Genomic DNA, 15,786 nt, shown 5'->3' with positions numbered 1-15,786 from the left:
CTAATTAATTTTTAAATGATAATTTAAATGAATAATCATTTATTCAATTAACGCTTTCAGCAAAAAAAATATTTACTTAGTTTCTAAATCGTAGTTCATGAAACATTTTCTACAGACCATACAGACTTCACTAAATTATATAAAAACTTAAAAAGTCAATTAAATCTTATATAAACTTATCCAAATATCACATATTTTACTTATCTTGTAAAAATAAATGAATTCATTTAACAAATAGAACATATCTTTGACAATGTTTTAATCTGATTATTCTCTTATTAAAACCTGACTATTATGTGGCATTTTCTGAGGTATTTTGTTTCTTATAAATGATACGTTCTTGTGAAACAACCACAAATTACATTTATTACGCTAATATCTGGCATTTTAATTATATAAATCTACTTATTTTTTAAGCATACAGATTTTCTATCGCTAACAGTTTCATGTAAATGCAATACAGACAATATACTGATTACTTACAGCTCCTTTCTCACTACATCAAATGTAACATTTATGAATTTTAGAAACATTTGTAAAGCTACAAAAATCACACCCAAAAAATAATTTTATATCTTAATATATTAAATTATAAGCACATTATTATGTGCTTATAATTTAGCTCAAAATTTAGAGCTAAATTTAATTTATAGCATTTACACTCGAGATTTTCTTCAAGATAATTTCATTGATCTATGGGATAATATATGAAACTAGTACTCAACAGTCAAGATCAACAGACTCTATTTCTTTATTTCCTTTTTCTATAAAGTGCTAAAATAATTGTGCCAAACTTTTTATAATATTTTATGAAATATATAAAAACAATAAATCATTTTTGAAAACTTTTTCTATAATTTAATTAGGTTCATTTCTAAGAGGTTTCTTAACCGATTCAGGATTGTCACCATGTACAACAGAGCTATCACTAAGGAAGGAACTATACTGTGGTTATGAAAAGATCTTCTGATTTCTAAGTACTTAAAAGTGAATCATTTTTAAATGTATAAATGACGACACCATATAGGATCTAGTTCCCTGCTTACTGTTAATATTTATTAGTAACAGATATCCACAACAATTTAAGACTAAATTTAAATAAATGATTGCAAGAGATAAAATTTTACAGTTGACTGGCTGTTTCTGCAGATCGTTTCTCAATTTCATTCTTACAGGTATTTACTGGAATGTGTTGAAAATAAGGATGTATGATATCATCTTTAATGCCCTATACAAGATACCTTATACAGAATTATGATGTAATCAATATTGCAGTACCAGTAAAATAATTTACACCTTAGTATACATGTTTTTTTGAAATATTACTTTCAAAAATAGAAAACAATTTATTTCAATGAAGAGGTCAGAAACGGATGAACGATTTGTATACCTGGTTGAGCCTATCATTGTATGTTCAACATCTTTGCTCTATTATGACTTGCATTAAGATTATAATGTCACTAATGTGTTTTAATATTATATTCTTTTTCAGTGTTTCTTTGTCATATGTTGATTTTTTCTTGTACAGGAATCAGTGTAGAAATTACTTATGTAGAAGGATACAAGTGTTAAGTTATGTGGTATATGTACATCCTTAATTTTTTCACTGAATTTTTTATGTTCTTTATGAAATTATTTATGTGAATTTTATCCATATAACTGTCTAATTTATGGGCAGGGGTTGTGATATTGTTTATACAAGTGTCAAATAACTCAAATCTACAAAAAAGATAGATATATATTCTTTGTAGATTTTTTAGTACAGATACTATGAGATTGTGCATTTTGTTGTTTGATGAGGAAAAATTTCAAATTTGAGCTGTATTTGATCATGGCTATGGACCCAACTTTTTGAAAAATGTTTTCAATGTGGAGTGTTTTTTCAAGGACTAGTTTCATATGTGTTTTGTTGATAACTGGATAATTTAAATTGTGTTTAACATGTTTGTTCTACATGCTTATTCTTGGATTGTGAAATGCAGGTTTATTTGGCTAATCAAACACAGATAAAGTGTATGAGATAAGCTTTTATGTAATCGAGTTGTTATGTAGGTAAATTCCTTAGTTTTTATGATTTTTATATCTTTGTTACATACTCATAAGTACATATATTCATATAAAAGTTTGTAAATTTATATGTATCAAAAATGTAATTATACAAATCATTTAACTGTTTATTCAGTAGACCTTTCTTTACGAGTAGTTGTTTGATGGCCTATTTATGTAAACTGTTTGAAATAAAAAACTTGTCAATACTTTCAGGAAAGTATTCTTTACCTTCTAAACCCACAAAAAGTATACAACATTATCATATTAACATTCAACTATTAACCTAGATTCATCCAAATTAAATTTTACTGACAACAATAAATAGTACGTTGGACAAACAAGATGTAAGTTACAAAACAAAAAAAAACTCTTGAAGAGTTTGAAATTTACAAATATACAAAATTTGATCAAAACAATAAATGACAAATAAACAAATACAATACAATTTAGATAAAATATGTTATTTAAACATATTTTAAGAGGTTTCTTAACAGATTCAAGATCATCACCGTGTACAACAGGACTATCACTAAGGTAGAAACCATACCATAGTTATGAAAAGATCTTCTGATTTCTAAGTACTTAAAGTGAATCATTTTTAAATGTATAAATGACAACACCATATAGGATCTAGTTCTCTGCTTACTGTTATTATTTATTAGTAACAGATTTGCTCAACAACTGATGCTTATAGTATTTAAAATATAACAAAATTTCCAGTTTTTCTGGGAGATAAATTTAATAAGACGTAAATACAATGAGTGTTTTAAAAATGAATCTGAACTGAACATCAAAGCTGTCTTCAAATTAAGTTACAACTAAGTCAGAAAACTTTATACATTTGAAGACCAAAAATAACATCTTAAGTCTTTTCCATATGGCTCAAAAAATTAAATAATATTTTTAAAAAATAAGAGAAAACTTAATAAAGAATAACAAAGATTAGAAAGAATAATTTTGTGTATATATTGTTTGGAAACTACATCTGTTAATTTCTTTCATGATCAATGGTCATTAAAAAATGATGATTAATTTTATTTAGAAAGTATTGTCAAAAATTGAAACCAAAAAATAATTACTTACTGATTTTGATCTTCCTTTCAATGTGTTAGTGAAATTCATTGGAGTCAGTTGCTTCTCTCTGCGAAGTTCTTCTTCTCGTTCTCTGCTCAATCGAATCTCCCTTTCGATTGGTGTCTCTTTTTCATTACTGTTAAGAATAAAAATACAATTAAAAATTTAAAATTTAAAAAAGAACAAAAGATTTTATAATGTAATGTTATTACAACATTTTCCATATGGCTTCCATATGACTTTCCCTAGTCCTTAACAAGTAGATACTCAAATCACCCATATTTTATTACGATAAGTTACCTCGGCAGTTAATGTTAACAGCATGATTAATAATTCTATAGACACTTCAACATAAAAAGCATATCACAAAACAATAGATCAATATTAGAAGAGTTTATATTTAAGGGCCTGCATAATAACCGTAATGCTGAATTTCTTAGTCACTAAGAGCATTAATCTATTTAACATTATAAAAGTTAAAAAGAGTTACACAAAATGTTTTCTGTAAACTCATCACCAGAAGATTATAATAAAAGAAATAATTTTGAAAGAACAAAAAATATGAATGAAACCACTGCTTTCTTTAACTATAATCAATTTTTATTTATATATTAGCTATATTTCCTAACGATTTAACCTATTCTATGAATACATTACTGCCAAAATCTGATTTTTAATAACTGGATCCATTCTGTAATTTTATTGTCTTGAAGTGATACCTTATGTATAACATTTTTATTTCAAATAACAAAATGTTTTCTTATTTGCTATACGATAATACATTCCAGCCAATCAATAGCTGAGATCAAAAGAATGACTGGGTTGACATTTCACTCCATTAAGCTTTACACAGGAAAAAAATCCACTTTAAATCATTATTATTGTATAGAGGCTGAAATGTGGAACAAAATAACAAATAAAAATGCTTTCTAAATTTAAGCCTAGTTTAGAATTAATGTATCTATCCACAATGTACAAAACAGTAGTTGAACAACTACCTCAGCAGTTTAGTGTAAGTCAATCTTTTAGTAAAAATGCATCAGGTATGTGACAAAATATATTGAAAGTGATATATATTAATACAGGGCAGACAATCAGTCAAAAAGATTGACAGTAGGTGTAAGTAACTGTTATTAAATAGCATGAGGAAGGTAATAGATTTAAATTAGTCAACAATTTTAGTCAGAGTAATTTTCTAGATCAGTATTTTTCACCAATATTTTATTTTATTTTTAATTGTGTGGGAATTAATTTTATTTGAGAATTTGAAGAACACAGACAGTAAATGTAAAAAACAAATTATCAAAATACTAATGGAGCCCATGTAAAAAAAATTGAGCTTTACATTCCTACGAAACTGTTGGTAGAATGCAAAATCAGGAAAGAGATTATTAAAAATAAGACTATTTTTCTATGAGACTGATGGTATCCAAAGTTAAAACTTAGTAAATGGTTATAGACAGTTTAGTAGATGGTTATACAATTCTATATGCTTAAAGTTTTGTTCCTTGAAAATTATTTGATACAATTCAAATAAGCCAAGACAATGGAAGTAAACAATATTTGATTAGGAGAAGGCATAATCTTGATTTTTTTAAAGTTTTACTGCTTTTCACTCCTTCTGATATCAAGATTTCCTTCCAATAGTGATAATTTCATTAAAATCAGGTAAATGGTTCTTAAGTTATAAAGCAACAAACAAACAGACAATTAAATAAGAATTGGAAAAACGTTTGGGCAAAAACTCTGCATGATTAAACTGATAAAGGAATCTTTAAATTTTTGTTTAAATTTCAGCACAAAACAAAACAGTTAAATTTTATTGAACTGGTCTTTATTTTACAACCAATTGATTCATTTGTTAATAGCCAAGGCATGGTTGGTTGATATCACATGATTGAACACTGTAATGGGTTTCTTGGATTGTAAGACTACATAGAACAAAACAAATGTGAAACAAAACAAAATAAATGTGTTTATTACATAATAATTAAATACATACTTTAATCAGATCATAACATAATTATACGTTTATATAGACCTTGAAATTGTAAGTTTACAATTGCTCAGATATCAAAAAGGAATTTTTTACCAATTGCCTGGAAGTATTGAGGGAATCCATGAAAATCCCTTTATAAGGGCAACATTACAAAGTAAAAAATATAAATAAAAAAGGAAAGTTTTTATAGCCCATATTAAAGTAATTATTTTATGAAATACTGATGAAACTACATGAAAATAATAGATAAATGCATAGTAAAATAATTTTAAAAGCATTAATTGCAAAATATTTGTTCTACATGCTTATTCTTGGATTGTGAAATGCAGGTTTATTTGGCTAATCAAACACAGATAAAGTGTATGAGATAAGTTTTTATGTAATCAAGTTGTTATGTAGGTAAATTCCTACATAACACTACAAACACTAAACAAAGTATACAAAAAAATCACTCGTCTTGCCTAATTAGTAGCTAATATTTTAAAAAACTCATCAAAAGAATAATATTGTTTCTGAAAAAGGTAATGTTTTTTAATTTTTTTTATCACCTGAATGATTTTACATTTTTAGATTATTTATTAGAAATAGAAACTGAAACATAATATATTTCTGTAGGCCATCAAAATATTATGCTGTGATTTGATAAAGTGAATATTTCATCTATTGAACACTTATCATCTAAGAACCCAAAAATGATACATTAGGGCAACAGAAATATTTCTATTATCAGCAGTGGGAATACTATCCATATGATTAGCATATCTACCTAGTAGCACATTATAGAAAATATGTAATCATTTAAGTGATAGAAACTCTCACCATTGCAGTACTGAATTTATTATATTTTGATATTTGGTTCTACTTCACTATATCTGAAACAATGGCATTACCTTTTTAAATTTATTTCTGGTGTGCATACTCTTAATGAGAGTATCAAAAAAAAAAATACAAAATCCAAAATGAATGCAAACTTATATGCACACAAAAAAATTAATTATAAAAAAAAATAATAAATGAATTAATTTATTCTTTTCTAATGTGTATTCTGTTGTAAGAATATAATAATAATAATATTATTATATTTACAATAAAAATGCATATTCAATTTAAAACTTTCTTGAAATGATAATTTAATATTCATGCTAAAAATTAAAAATAACATAAAAAAAGTTCAATAGTTAATAAAACATTCAGAAGCAGATGAAAACCAACGGTGAATTTTGTTAAAATATAGAATCTTTACATTATAGTTCATTGCAGGTTGTTAGTTCATCAGAACATTAAACTACAATCAGACACTCTATGCAACAGTGATGAAGTTTCACTCGTTCATATTATTTTATTTTCTCATGGTATCATTTACAACATTAATAAAGATTATCTCAAAATGAATTATAGTAATTGTTTTCTTGGCATATCAATATATTTCTTTTTTACCATTACTTCTTTCTACACAATAATGCAGTTAACATTGTCAATGACAATGAAGTAACAGAATATTTATGGAATATTTTTTATGTTTTCTAACATCAAATTTGTTTCTATAGGAATAGTTTACCCTATTTTAAAGATAAAATTAAATATTTATTATGAATCTACCTTTAGATAGGTTATTGCAAAAACTATTGTTTCTGCAAGTACAGATTTAAAAGTGACAATATTTTACATTCATCATCACTATCATTTTAACTGATTTATAAGGAATGATAACCTTCCATATATTCCTAGTGAAAGTATAAATTTGCACCATAATGAAGAAAACAATCTGTTCAGTTGGCATTTTCTACAACTCATGACCATAAACTCAGAACCAGTTTGATTGGGTGCACATTACTTACAGCATTACAGATTGTTAATAGATGGATTGGGATTGATAAATGTTGGACTTGTAATATTTATAGATAGCGGGTGAGAAACTTGTTTTCACCATGGCTAAGCGATCAATGGGTCTGACTTTTGTCTTGTCTCCACTAAAATGTATATTTTCAATTTGACAGACATTGAATGCAATTAAATTGTTAAGACAGCCACACAGTAAATATAAAAACAAATTGTGGGCATATCTTTTAGATGAAAATTTACCTAAAAATTAAAATGATTCATTTTTCTAATTTTTCTTCAAAATAGGAGTGTTCTGTTACAACTATTTCTTTTCACCTATCCAGATGTGTTTTTAATTTGAACATTAATCATTCTCAAAAACCTAACTAACATTTAAGAAAAAACTACATATTTATTTATCTTTATAGTTACAAGAAAATATCTCCTTGTAAAAATCATTTGACAATAAAGTGAAATATATGCAAAAGTAGCTATACAAAAATGATAGTTAATATCTCTAATATAACACAACCACCAACATGTAACACATATGCAAGACATTAGCTTATGTCACTTATATACTGCTGGATATTTTGATTAATTTTCTTCAGTAAAAGTACTATGTAAAGTTGTCCTAATCATATAACAATACAGAAAGCAGATGTTGAAGTTTAAGCAAACAAGAGCAAGTAGCAAATTATAACTTAAAAGTAATCCGTTAACAGGTATTCAATAATTTATACATATCAAATATTGCGAAATAAATACAAAGAGTTGTGTAATAAACATGCAATTAAATGCCATAAATACTGAGTTCTGTTTCAATTTAAAAGTCATACCGAACAAATGCCAACAAATTTTCTTCTTCAGGTTGAACAATAGGTTTCACAGTGACTTGGCGTCGACGTACAAATGATTCTCCAGCAGGAAGTCCTGAACCGACAGAACCTATAGAACCTGAGCTGTGTCCAGAACTCATTGAGTCAAGTGATTGTGTGCGATGATGAAGACCTGATCGCACAACATTCATCTCAGGACTCATTTCCATCATTCTATATGAAAAACACACATCATATAACAATATAATGTTACAGAATAATGAGCTCTGGTTTCATTATTTAAATTTAACAAATAATTTGGTATAAAATCTTTCCATAATTCAAAGCCAAGTTACTGTGCTCATAGCTGTTATAATTTTAATAGAATGAAGTATAATTAAAGGTTGGTTAATAAGGTAATAAATGACAAGTTAAAAAATGAATACAATCTTTATGACAAAATCTTGGTGTTGTATTGGAAAAAATTATGAGGTCCAACTTTATCTGATAAACACTTTAGTCCCAGACTGAGATTTTTTGCAGCCACCTAGGTAGGAAACAGTAGCTTCACAGGTAAAACTAACCTGTGAAACTGTAAATGCTGATGGCACAGTTAATCCAAAGGTCTTCATATCCATAATATAGTTCCAGTGAGCATATAGTCAAAGCCCACTAAATACCACCAGGCTCAAGCAAAAGTGAAAAGAATTGGTAGTGAAAAATGTAGATCTGCCCACGGAAAGAGATTGCTATCAAAGGAAACAAACAATCTGTCTGAAAGGAACTTTTCACAGACAGAAGTCTCTTTCAGGCACTGGGTATCTATTCAACCTAAAATTCCTTGGGAGATCAGGGTATCTTTATTCAAGGTAAGCACATTACTGGTGAATGATTTCTAACAGTTTAAATTATGGCATGAACAGCTGATTTAAGCAACCAATTAGGAGATTTGTTATGTTGATCAGTTATGTGCAGAGATTAGAACACAGTAACCAGTCAGAATGATTGTTATTTTAACCAATGCCATGTGCTGATCTGACCAGTTACTTCTCTCCTATTACTGCAGTTTGGCAGTTATAAAATGAGTATGCTTGCACTGTCAGGCCAAAGCGCTGTCAATGGAGATTCAGATGACATCATGTGAAGAAGAAAATAATGGAGTAGGTACTCCATTTTGAGAAGCACAACCGCTTTAACACTGCAGTGATTCTTGCTGCTTTGTGACAAGCACAAATGATTCTTTTCAGAACCATTTTAATACTGAGACTGACCACCCCAATCAGTCTTCCAATTCTGATGATAAGCGAAAATAGTTCTTTTAAAAGTCAGTTCAAGATTCCCAGGCATATAGCTGTTGTTCCTGTCAACTCCAGGAGCTCACAGTCAAATCATTAAACTTGGCAAGTTGATGCCTGGCTGCTACAGTTGTTACTGATGACTTACTAACAGGCTTTTCAACCCACCAATATTCACAATGTTATTTGTTACCATTCACTGACAGATTGTACTGGCTAGATTAAATATAAGCAGTGACAAACTGCTTTTTGCTAGATATTAAAGAATTACCTGAGAACAGGCTAAGTCATCCTGAAGGAAAATCATATCTTCAGAATTATGAGACATATGAAAGTATCTAGCCGAAATATACACTGATTAGCCAAGCACCCAGTAGTGGTCCAATTTTTTGTTATTGGATGAGAGGATTTTTTTGAAACTGTCACACAGTTCTGATGATCCATCAATTGGTTTTTTATTCTTGTAAGATACCGACTTGGACATACTGAACTGCTTTCCTAATTACCTCAGATCTAGTTTTAACTAAAAGCCCACTTGTGAACAGGATAAGCTGAGTTTTTTATTATTATAAATAGAAATAAGCAGTAAATGTTGTTTGAATCACCATCCTTATACTGAAGAAAAAATGAACAGTACTTTTGAAAAATCTTCACTTTAATTAATACTGGAAGTGAAATTATTAATTTCAATTCATTCTAAATAAATCAAATCTTGCTATGGATGAGAAGAAAAATTACATTTTAGATTCTAATTGATCGTAATATTTTTGTAATGTTCTTTTCTAAAATGTAGAGAAATAAAATTACTTTGCCATTTTATAAATAATATAAAATATATATTTTTTACCTATATTGCCTAGTGATTTTTAGTGGATTTCCAAAGAATTTGTTTGGAATTGCTACTACATCTGGTCAGATTTTATAAGGCGAATTGGTTTGCAGCAAATTGGTTCAAGTGAACTGGTTCACAGATACTGGAGTTAGAGCCAAAAAAAAACAGGGGTTTTGGGTACATTCTCAGCTTTTCTTCATTCTACTGGGCACAGCTTTTAACCAAAATTAATTCATTTTAATTAATTTAATTTTGATGAAACTTGGTAGGATGATTTAAACCTAGTAGAAACAGAGCCTTATTGATTTTATTGAATTAGTTCACAGGAACCAGAGTTAGAGTCAAAAAACTGGGTTTTTGGATACATTTTTAAGGTTAACTAAAACCGGAAATTCACCCTTCTGATGCACGAACTGCAACAGATTTATTTTTTAAAACTATTTGGTTGCTAGATTTAAGATCTAACTGTCCCTTTATTTGTTTTACAATAACTTGATTGTTAATTGAAACAAAAAATCTCGTAAACATATTAAATGGAAATTCTATAGTATTCTCCACTAACTGGTTGTGATTAATGGAAGAAAAATTTATTTTCTTTTTTTTTAATTACCTCCTATTTGGCTGCACTTGACACAAATTAAAAAAAGAGATCCTATAGAATGATAAAATGTATTTTTTTTTTCAGAATTTGCTCTATACCCATTGACCAGAAGTAAAAAGCAATGTAATACTGTACAAAAAAAAAGTCCTAAAAATAAAGGCATTGTATGTTATAGCCTCAACTGCATTACTCAATTCCAATTTTCATTGAAAAATTTGTATACGATAATTTTTAAAAAGATCATTCCAGACATACACGCATGCACAAAAACACATGTGCACACACAAAATTATCAAGACAATAAATATCATACTTGTACAGTTAAAATAACTCCTAGCAACTTAGGTTTTAAAAATCTTGTATTTTGCAGCCACCATTATAAATTGATTTGGATTAGTGGAGCTTATTATTTTATGCATCACTCAATATTTTTCTCATATTTTCTAACTGTTCTCTTTTAAGCAGGCCAGAAATGAAAAAGACTTTTGAAAAAATTACTACATGTGAAAAAATAAATCACACGCTATTTAATGTGCCATTATGAATGCAGAATACATTTTAACATTATATGTAACATAAATTACCTCTCTCTAAATTGATACAAAAGGAAAATAATATTTGTGAAAAAATTCTGCATTTAAAGCACCTGTACATATTTAATTTTGCACACTACTATGAGTAAAGGACCCAACTGCCTCAATATTTTTAACACTACCATTCATATAGACCAGAAACATAAAGTAACGCATCATACATGACATAACATGTCTTTTGTACTATTTTCAAAATATCATGTTATTAAAATGTGATTAATCTCTTTTTTTAAATAAACAAATTTAAAAAAAAGATTCTCTAAATATACAAAAATGTGCTTCTAGGGAATTGTTTTTGAAGCTATTACGTAGCTTGTTTGTCAATATTTGTGGTTAAATTGTTATTTCTACTAATTCCAAATGATATCAATTGTTCACAGAAGTAGTAAAAAATTATGTGCACATGAGAAACGCAGATCTATATAATAACTGCTTTATTATAATAATATACAACATGTAAGTTAAAAAAGGCCTCAAACAATTAATCAACACCAATTTATTTTTCTACACAATTACAAAAGGAATTATGTAAACAACAGAAATAAATGAGACTGTGGAAGATGACCTACAACTAAACACAAAATTAACACATAAGTATACCATATACATTGACAATAATTATGCAAATAATGGGAATAGCACATTATGGGAAATAACTTATTCACAGAGGTATATTAGTAGCTCAATAACTAAAAGCAGAATATCAATCAGATGAAGCACATACAATGGAAATGGAAACACACACACAACTGCCAACACATAGCTGTCTATATATATATATATATACACACACACACACATGCACAAAAATAAAATTACATATATATATAAATTCAACTGGACAGTAATCTAATAAAAAAATAATTAATTAGTTTACCTTGTTTCATCAAAGCTGTGCTCCTCTTTGTCTTCACTTCCATATTCTGAAAAATTACCATCATCAGTAGTCGGTATACTATAATTCATTATCTCTTCTTGATCAATTATTGTTCTCGATTCAGAATTTGTAGTTTTATTTACTTTATGCAATGCTTCCTCTCGTTCTTGGGCAAATGCTGCCTCTCTCTCCATTTGCATTTGTATTTCTCTTTCAATTACACTCCCTCTTTTACCAACATTATCATTAAATTTCAGATTAGGTTCATCTTTATCCGATATAGTTTTTTTTGTTACTGTTTCGACTATTTTAGGGCCCCCTGACATTTCTGTTTCGCTCAGTCTCTGATTATTTGCCATTTGATGGTTTAATTGACTAGGTGATGATTGACCGTTTGACTGCTTCAACTCCGGGGAAGTTGAAGGACTTTTATTAGCTGCTAACATTAATTGCTCCCAATAACTCTTAGTCTTTTCTTTATTTTCAATTATTGAATCGTGGACTATTTCTCCTGCAAATGAAAAATAGCATAATTTCATAGATTGTTTCAGATAATACAGTAATATTAACAATTCACCTAAAAATAATTCAAGAATTTTTTTTATCTTCTTCAAAATACATAATGCATAATTAACCATGGATTATAAAACAACATTTACATAAATATAGAAAAAATCAGGTTAAGATGAAATATAACAAAAGAATGCATGAAAAAAGTTTACAAAAACTGGGAGAATGATAATCATTGATAATGAGCCTTTGAAGTTCGAAAATTAAGAGATAAAGTGCCCATAAATTTAGCAGAAGAGAATAACGTAGAAGAAAAAGTCATATTTTTTATCATAGTAACTGAAAGGGTTGATTTGCTTTTCTTAAGTCATCAGTCAAAAAGTCTTAAAAGTTTTCTTGAAAGTAATTTTCAACAATTTAGATTCAATTTTTATTATTTCAGCATTAAATAACCCTCTCATTAAGATTAGCTTCCTTCTAAAAACCAATTACTGGCTAAAACATTATTAATATTGTGTACTTTCACTAAGTTGTAGACTAAACATAATAATATTCTGGAATCCAACCAACAAAATATCACACAGCCATTACTAATTCAGTACTAAGTGATTTCATCGATTTACTGTATTGGTAAATTATTTCTGCTGAACTATGAAATTAATTAATGAAACAAAACATAAAATTAAAGTAAAAAAACCAAAATATATTAAACATAACCTTAAGTATTAGTAACATACACAAGCATAACCCCTAAATATTTTGTTACAATTCTACAAAATATATAAAAGAGTGCTTTAAAATCAATATATACATATTTCAAAAATTTTCCACTTCAACTAAATTCTAAGTTCATTGGTGAAAATAGCCAATATATACTGAAACATAAACCATCTAACCATCAGGGAACTAATGCTGTTCAATTCTATGTTCTTCAGAAAGTGGTAAACTGATGATGGTTTTATCACTTTCAGTTCTTCTATAGCCAACTACCACCAACTGAGTTACTCAGGAGTTGTGTAAGAGAGGTTAGGCAGATGCAGTTTACTGTTTTTTAGTGATGACAAATACTTTTAAATTAGCTATTATCTGAATATTATGAATTCATGATTTTTGGAACTGTTGCTAGATTAAAAATTTAGTTAACATATGTGACTGCTGTAATGTTAGTAATGAGACAAAAAGCAGGTTATACTTGATGCTTGCATTGGCTGTACTCAACAATAATATTAGATTATTAATATGTAAATGTCCAATGTGTTCTACACACAGTAATTAGTTCTTATGGGGAAAAAACTGTTTATTTCCTAATTATTATTTATCTTATCAGACAGCAGTAAGTCATAGATTATTTAAAGGGTTACAAGCACTTTATTTTATACTTATTATTACACTTTCTAAGTTGAGGCACAATTATTTTTACAAGGAAGATGAGATGGGTTAAAATTATTGGCTTCAAACCCAAGATATTGAAGCCAATCTGTAGTTGGCTCCAAGATGTAAAAATAACCTCCATTCATAGTACACACTCATGAGTAGTAGTTTTGACTACAATATGCTTTGTAAAATGCTCAGTTCATGGCTGAATGGGAATTATATCACTAAAATTAAGTAAAAAGTCATTTCAGAATCTCTACTTCATGTTAACATTTTAATAATTATTTTTTTTGTTCAAGTTTTCTTGTTGTAGGTAAATTAAATATAGTGAAAAACCATTTAGGATTTTTTTTTCAAAATTGCTTTCAATCAGAAATCAAATTTTATATCATTCTACAGAGGAAATGTTCATTCATATGGAGATTAAAAAAAACAAAAAACAATTATATTTTAAACAACTGACAGCGAGTGAGAAACTTATGAAATGTTCAGTGGATATACATAATTTTAAAATCTTAATAAGTTTTGCCAGTCCACAAACAATTAAATTAAATTTTACAAGAAATTTTATTTTCCATTTGATGAAGTAGAAAAATAGATTTTTTTCAGTTAAAGTGTTATTTTTAAGCAGGTGATAACCAATGTGATATAAAATAATTAGTGCTAAATCAAAAAAAAAAAAAAAAATTATACTGTATTTAAGTAACTTATGTAAAATTAAACGAACAGAATGTAAGATACGTCTCAAAACAACTTAATTTCTATAATGAGATACATTAAAGAAATTAATTCAAAAGAAAAGTAATTTTAAAAAATTTTCTCACAGGACAGGAAATAATTTCACTGTGATCAGATGGTAGTAAAATTTCGCTCTATAACAATTAATTATGATTTCCGTGTTTCTTGCTTCATACTGCATTAAAAAGTCATAAAAAAAAAATCTCTCTTGCTATTGTCCAGTTTTCTGTGTAACTTGTTGTTTTCTATAATACAATGAGAGTAATTATGATTTACTGATGCTTTTGAACATTCAGTTTTCAACAGTTAAAAATATTAAATTCTCTACAAAATATTACTTTCTCCTTTTTATATTGTTTCATAATCAACCTGATGTAAAATGAAATTAAAATTTCTTAAACTGAATTTTATTATTATTTAAATTCCTAAAAAAAAATTACTTTCCAAATTTAGTAAAAAGTAGTGAATAAATAATCAACTCAGCAAATAAAGTGAGATAAACAGACATAACCTCAATAAATTTTTTGAACTCATTTCATTCATTAATGGTGTTAATTTACTTAAAGCGTGCAAAAAGCCGTTTTAACAGTGATTGCTAAAACTTGAAAAATTTTCAAAAAGAAACTGTGGATAGTAATTAAACCGGGGTAAAAACATAATAAAATGTAAAGGCTGTCTTTTTAGTAAACATTATAAATAATTTTTTTATTTATAGTAAAATAAAATTCAAATGAGATAAATTGATAGTGACTAAACATACACAATGAATATGCACACATACACAACTATTTATGGTCATGTATGTCTGCATATTCATGTTCAAATATAACCATTATTCAAAGTAAGTGATTGGTCAATAACTTACTCTCTTTCATCACATAAGCATATATTGTATATGATAATAATTAAAAGCAAAATATAAAAAAATTCTTGATGATCATTTAACAGCTCAAAAGAGACAAAAATAAAACTGAGAAAATCATAGATAATTCTTTTTTTGAACAAAATTTTCTCTAAAATCATATGAGCTCTGAGTAAAGCGGTAAACAGCATTCCTTCCAACCCGAGTAGTTCCACTGCCCCCTTGAAATAATATCCTGGATACACTTTGCAAAAAAAAGAAAGATCATGATAAATACTAATTTCATTTTACAGCATATGAAAAGTATAACGTTTAAAAATTCAACGGGGTTACCAGTAGCAGA

The 15,786-nt window shown here is 27.7% G+C and overlaps 1 protein-coding gene across 7 annotated transcripts in view; it reads right to left on the bottom strand.

Annotated features, from left to right (window-relative positions):
• mdu (mitotic spindle positioning protein meduse) overlaps window positions 1-15,786 on the bottom strand; it is a 193,598-nt gene that overhangs the window by 14,204 nt on the left and 163,608 nt on the right. For 6 of the 7 annotated variants that reach the window (XM_075363524.1, XM_075363525.1, XM_075363523.1 and 3 more), the window contains 3 exons: window positions 11,960-12,470; window positions 7,783-7,995; window positions 3,133-3,259 (listed from right to left, as the gene is read on the bottom strand). In XM_075363524.1, the coding sequence (XP_075219639.1) occupies window positions 3,133-3,259; window positions 7,783-7,995; window positions 11,960-12,470 (851 nt within the window). The remainder of the gene's footprint in view (window positions 1-3,132; window positions 3,260-7,782; window positions 7,996-11,959; window positions 12,471-15,786) is intronic. The other variant, XM_075363526.1, reaches the window with a different exon arrangement.

Source organism: Lycorma delicatula, chromosome 4 (genome assembly GCF_047948215.1).
Source record: "Lycorma delicatula isolate Av1 chromosome 4, ASM4794821v1, whole genome shotgun sequence".
In the NCBI taxonomy this organism is placed as follows: Eukaryota; Metazoa; Arthropoda; class Insecta; order Hemiptera; family Fulgoridae; genus Lycorma; species Lycorma delicatula.
This window is presented reverse-complemented; position numbering and strand designations above follow the sequence as displayed.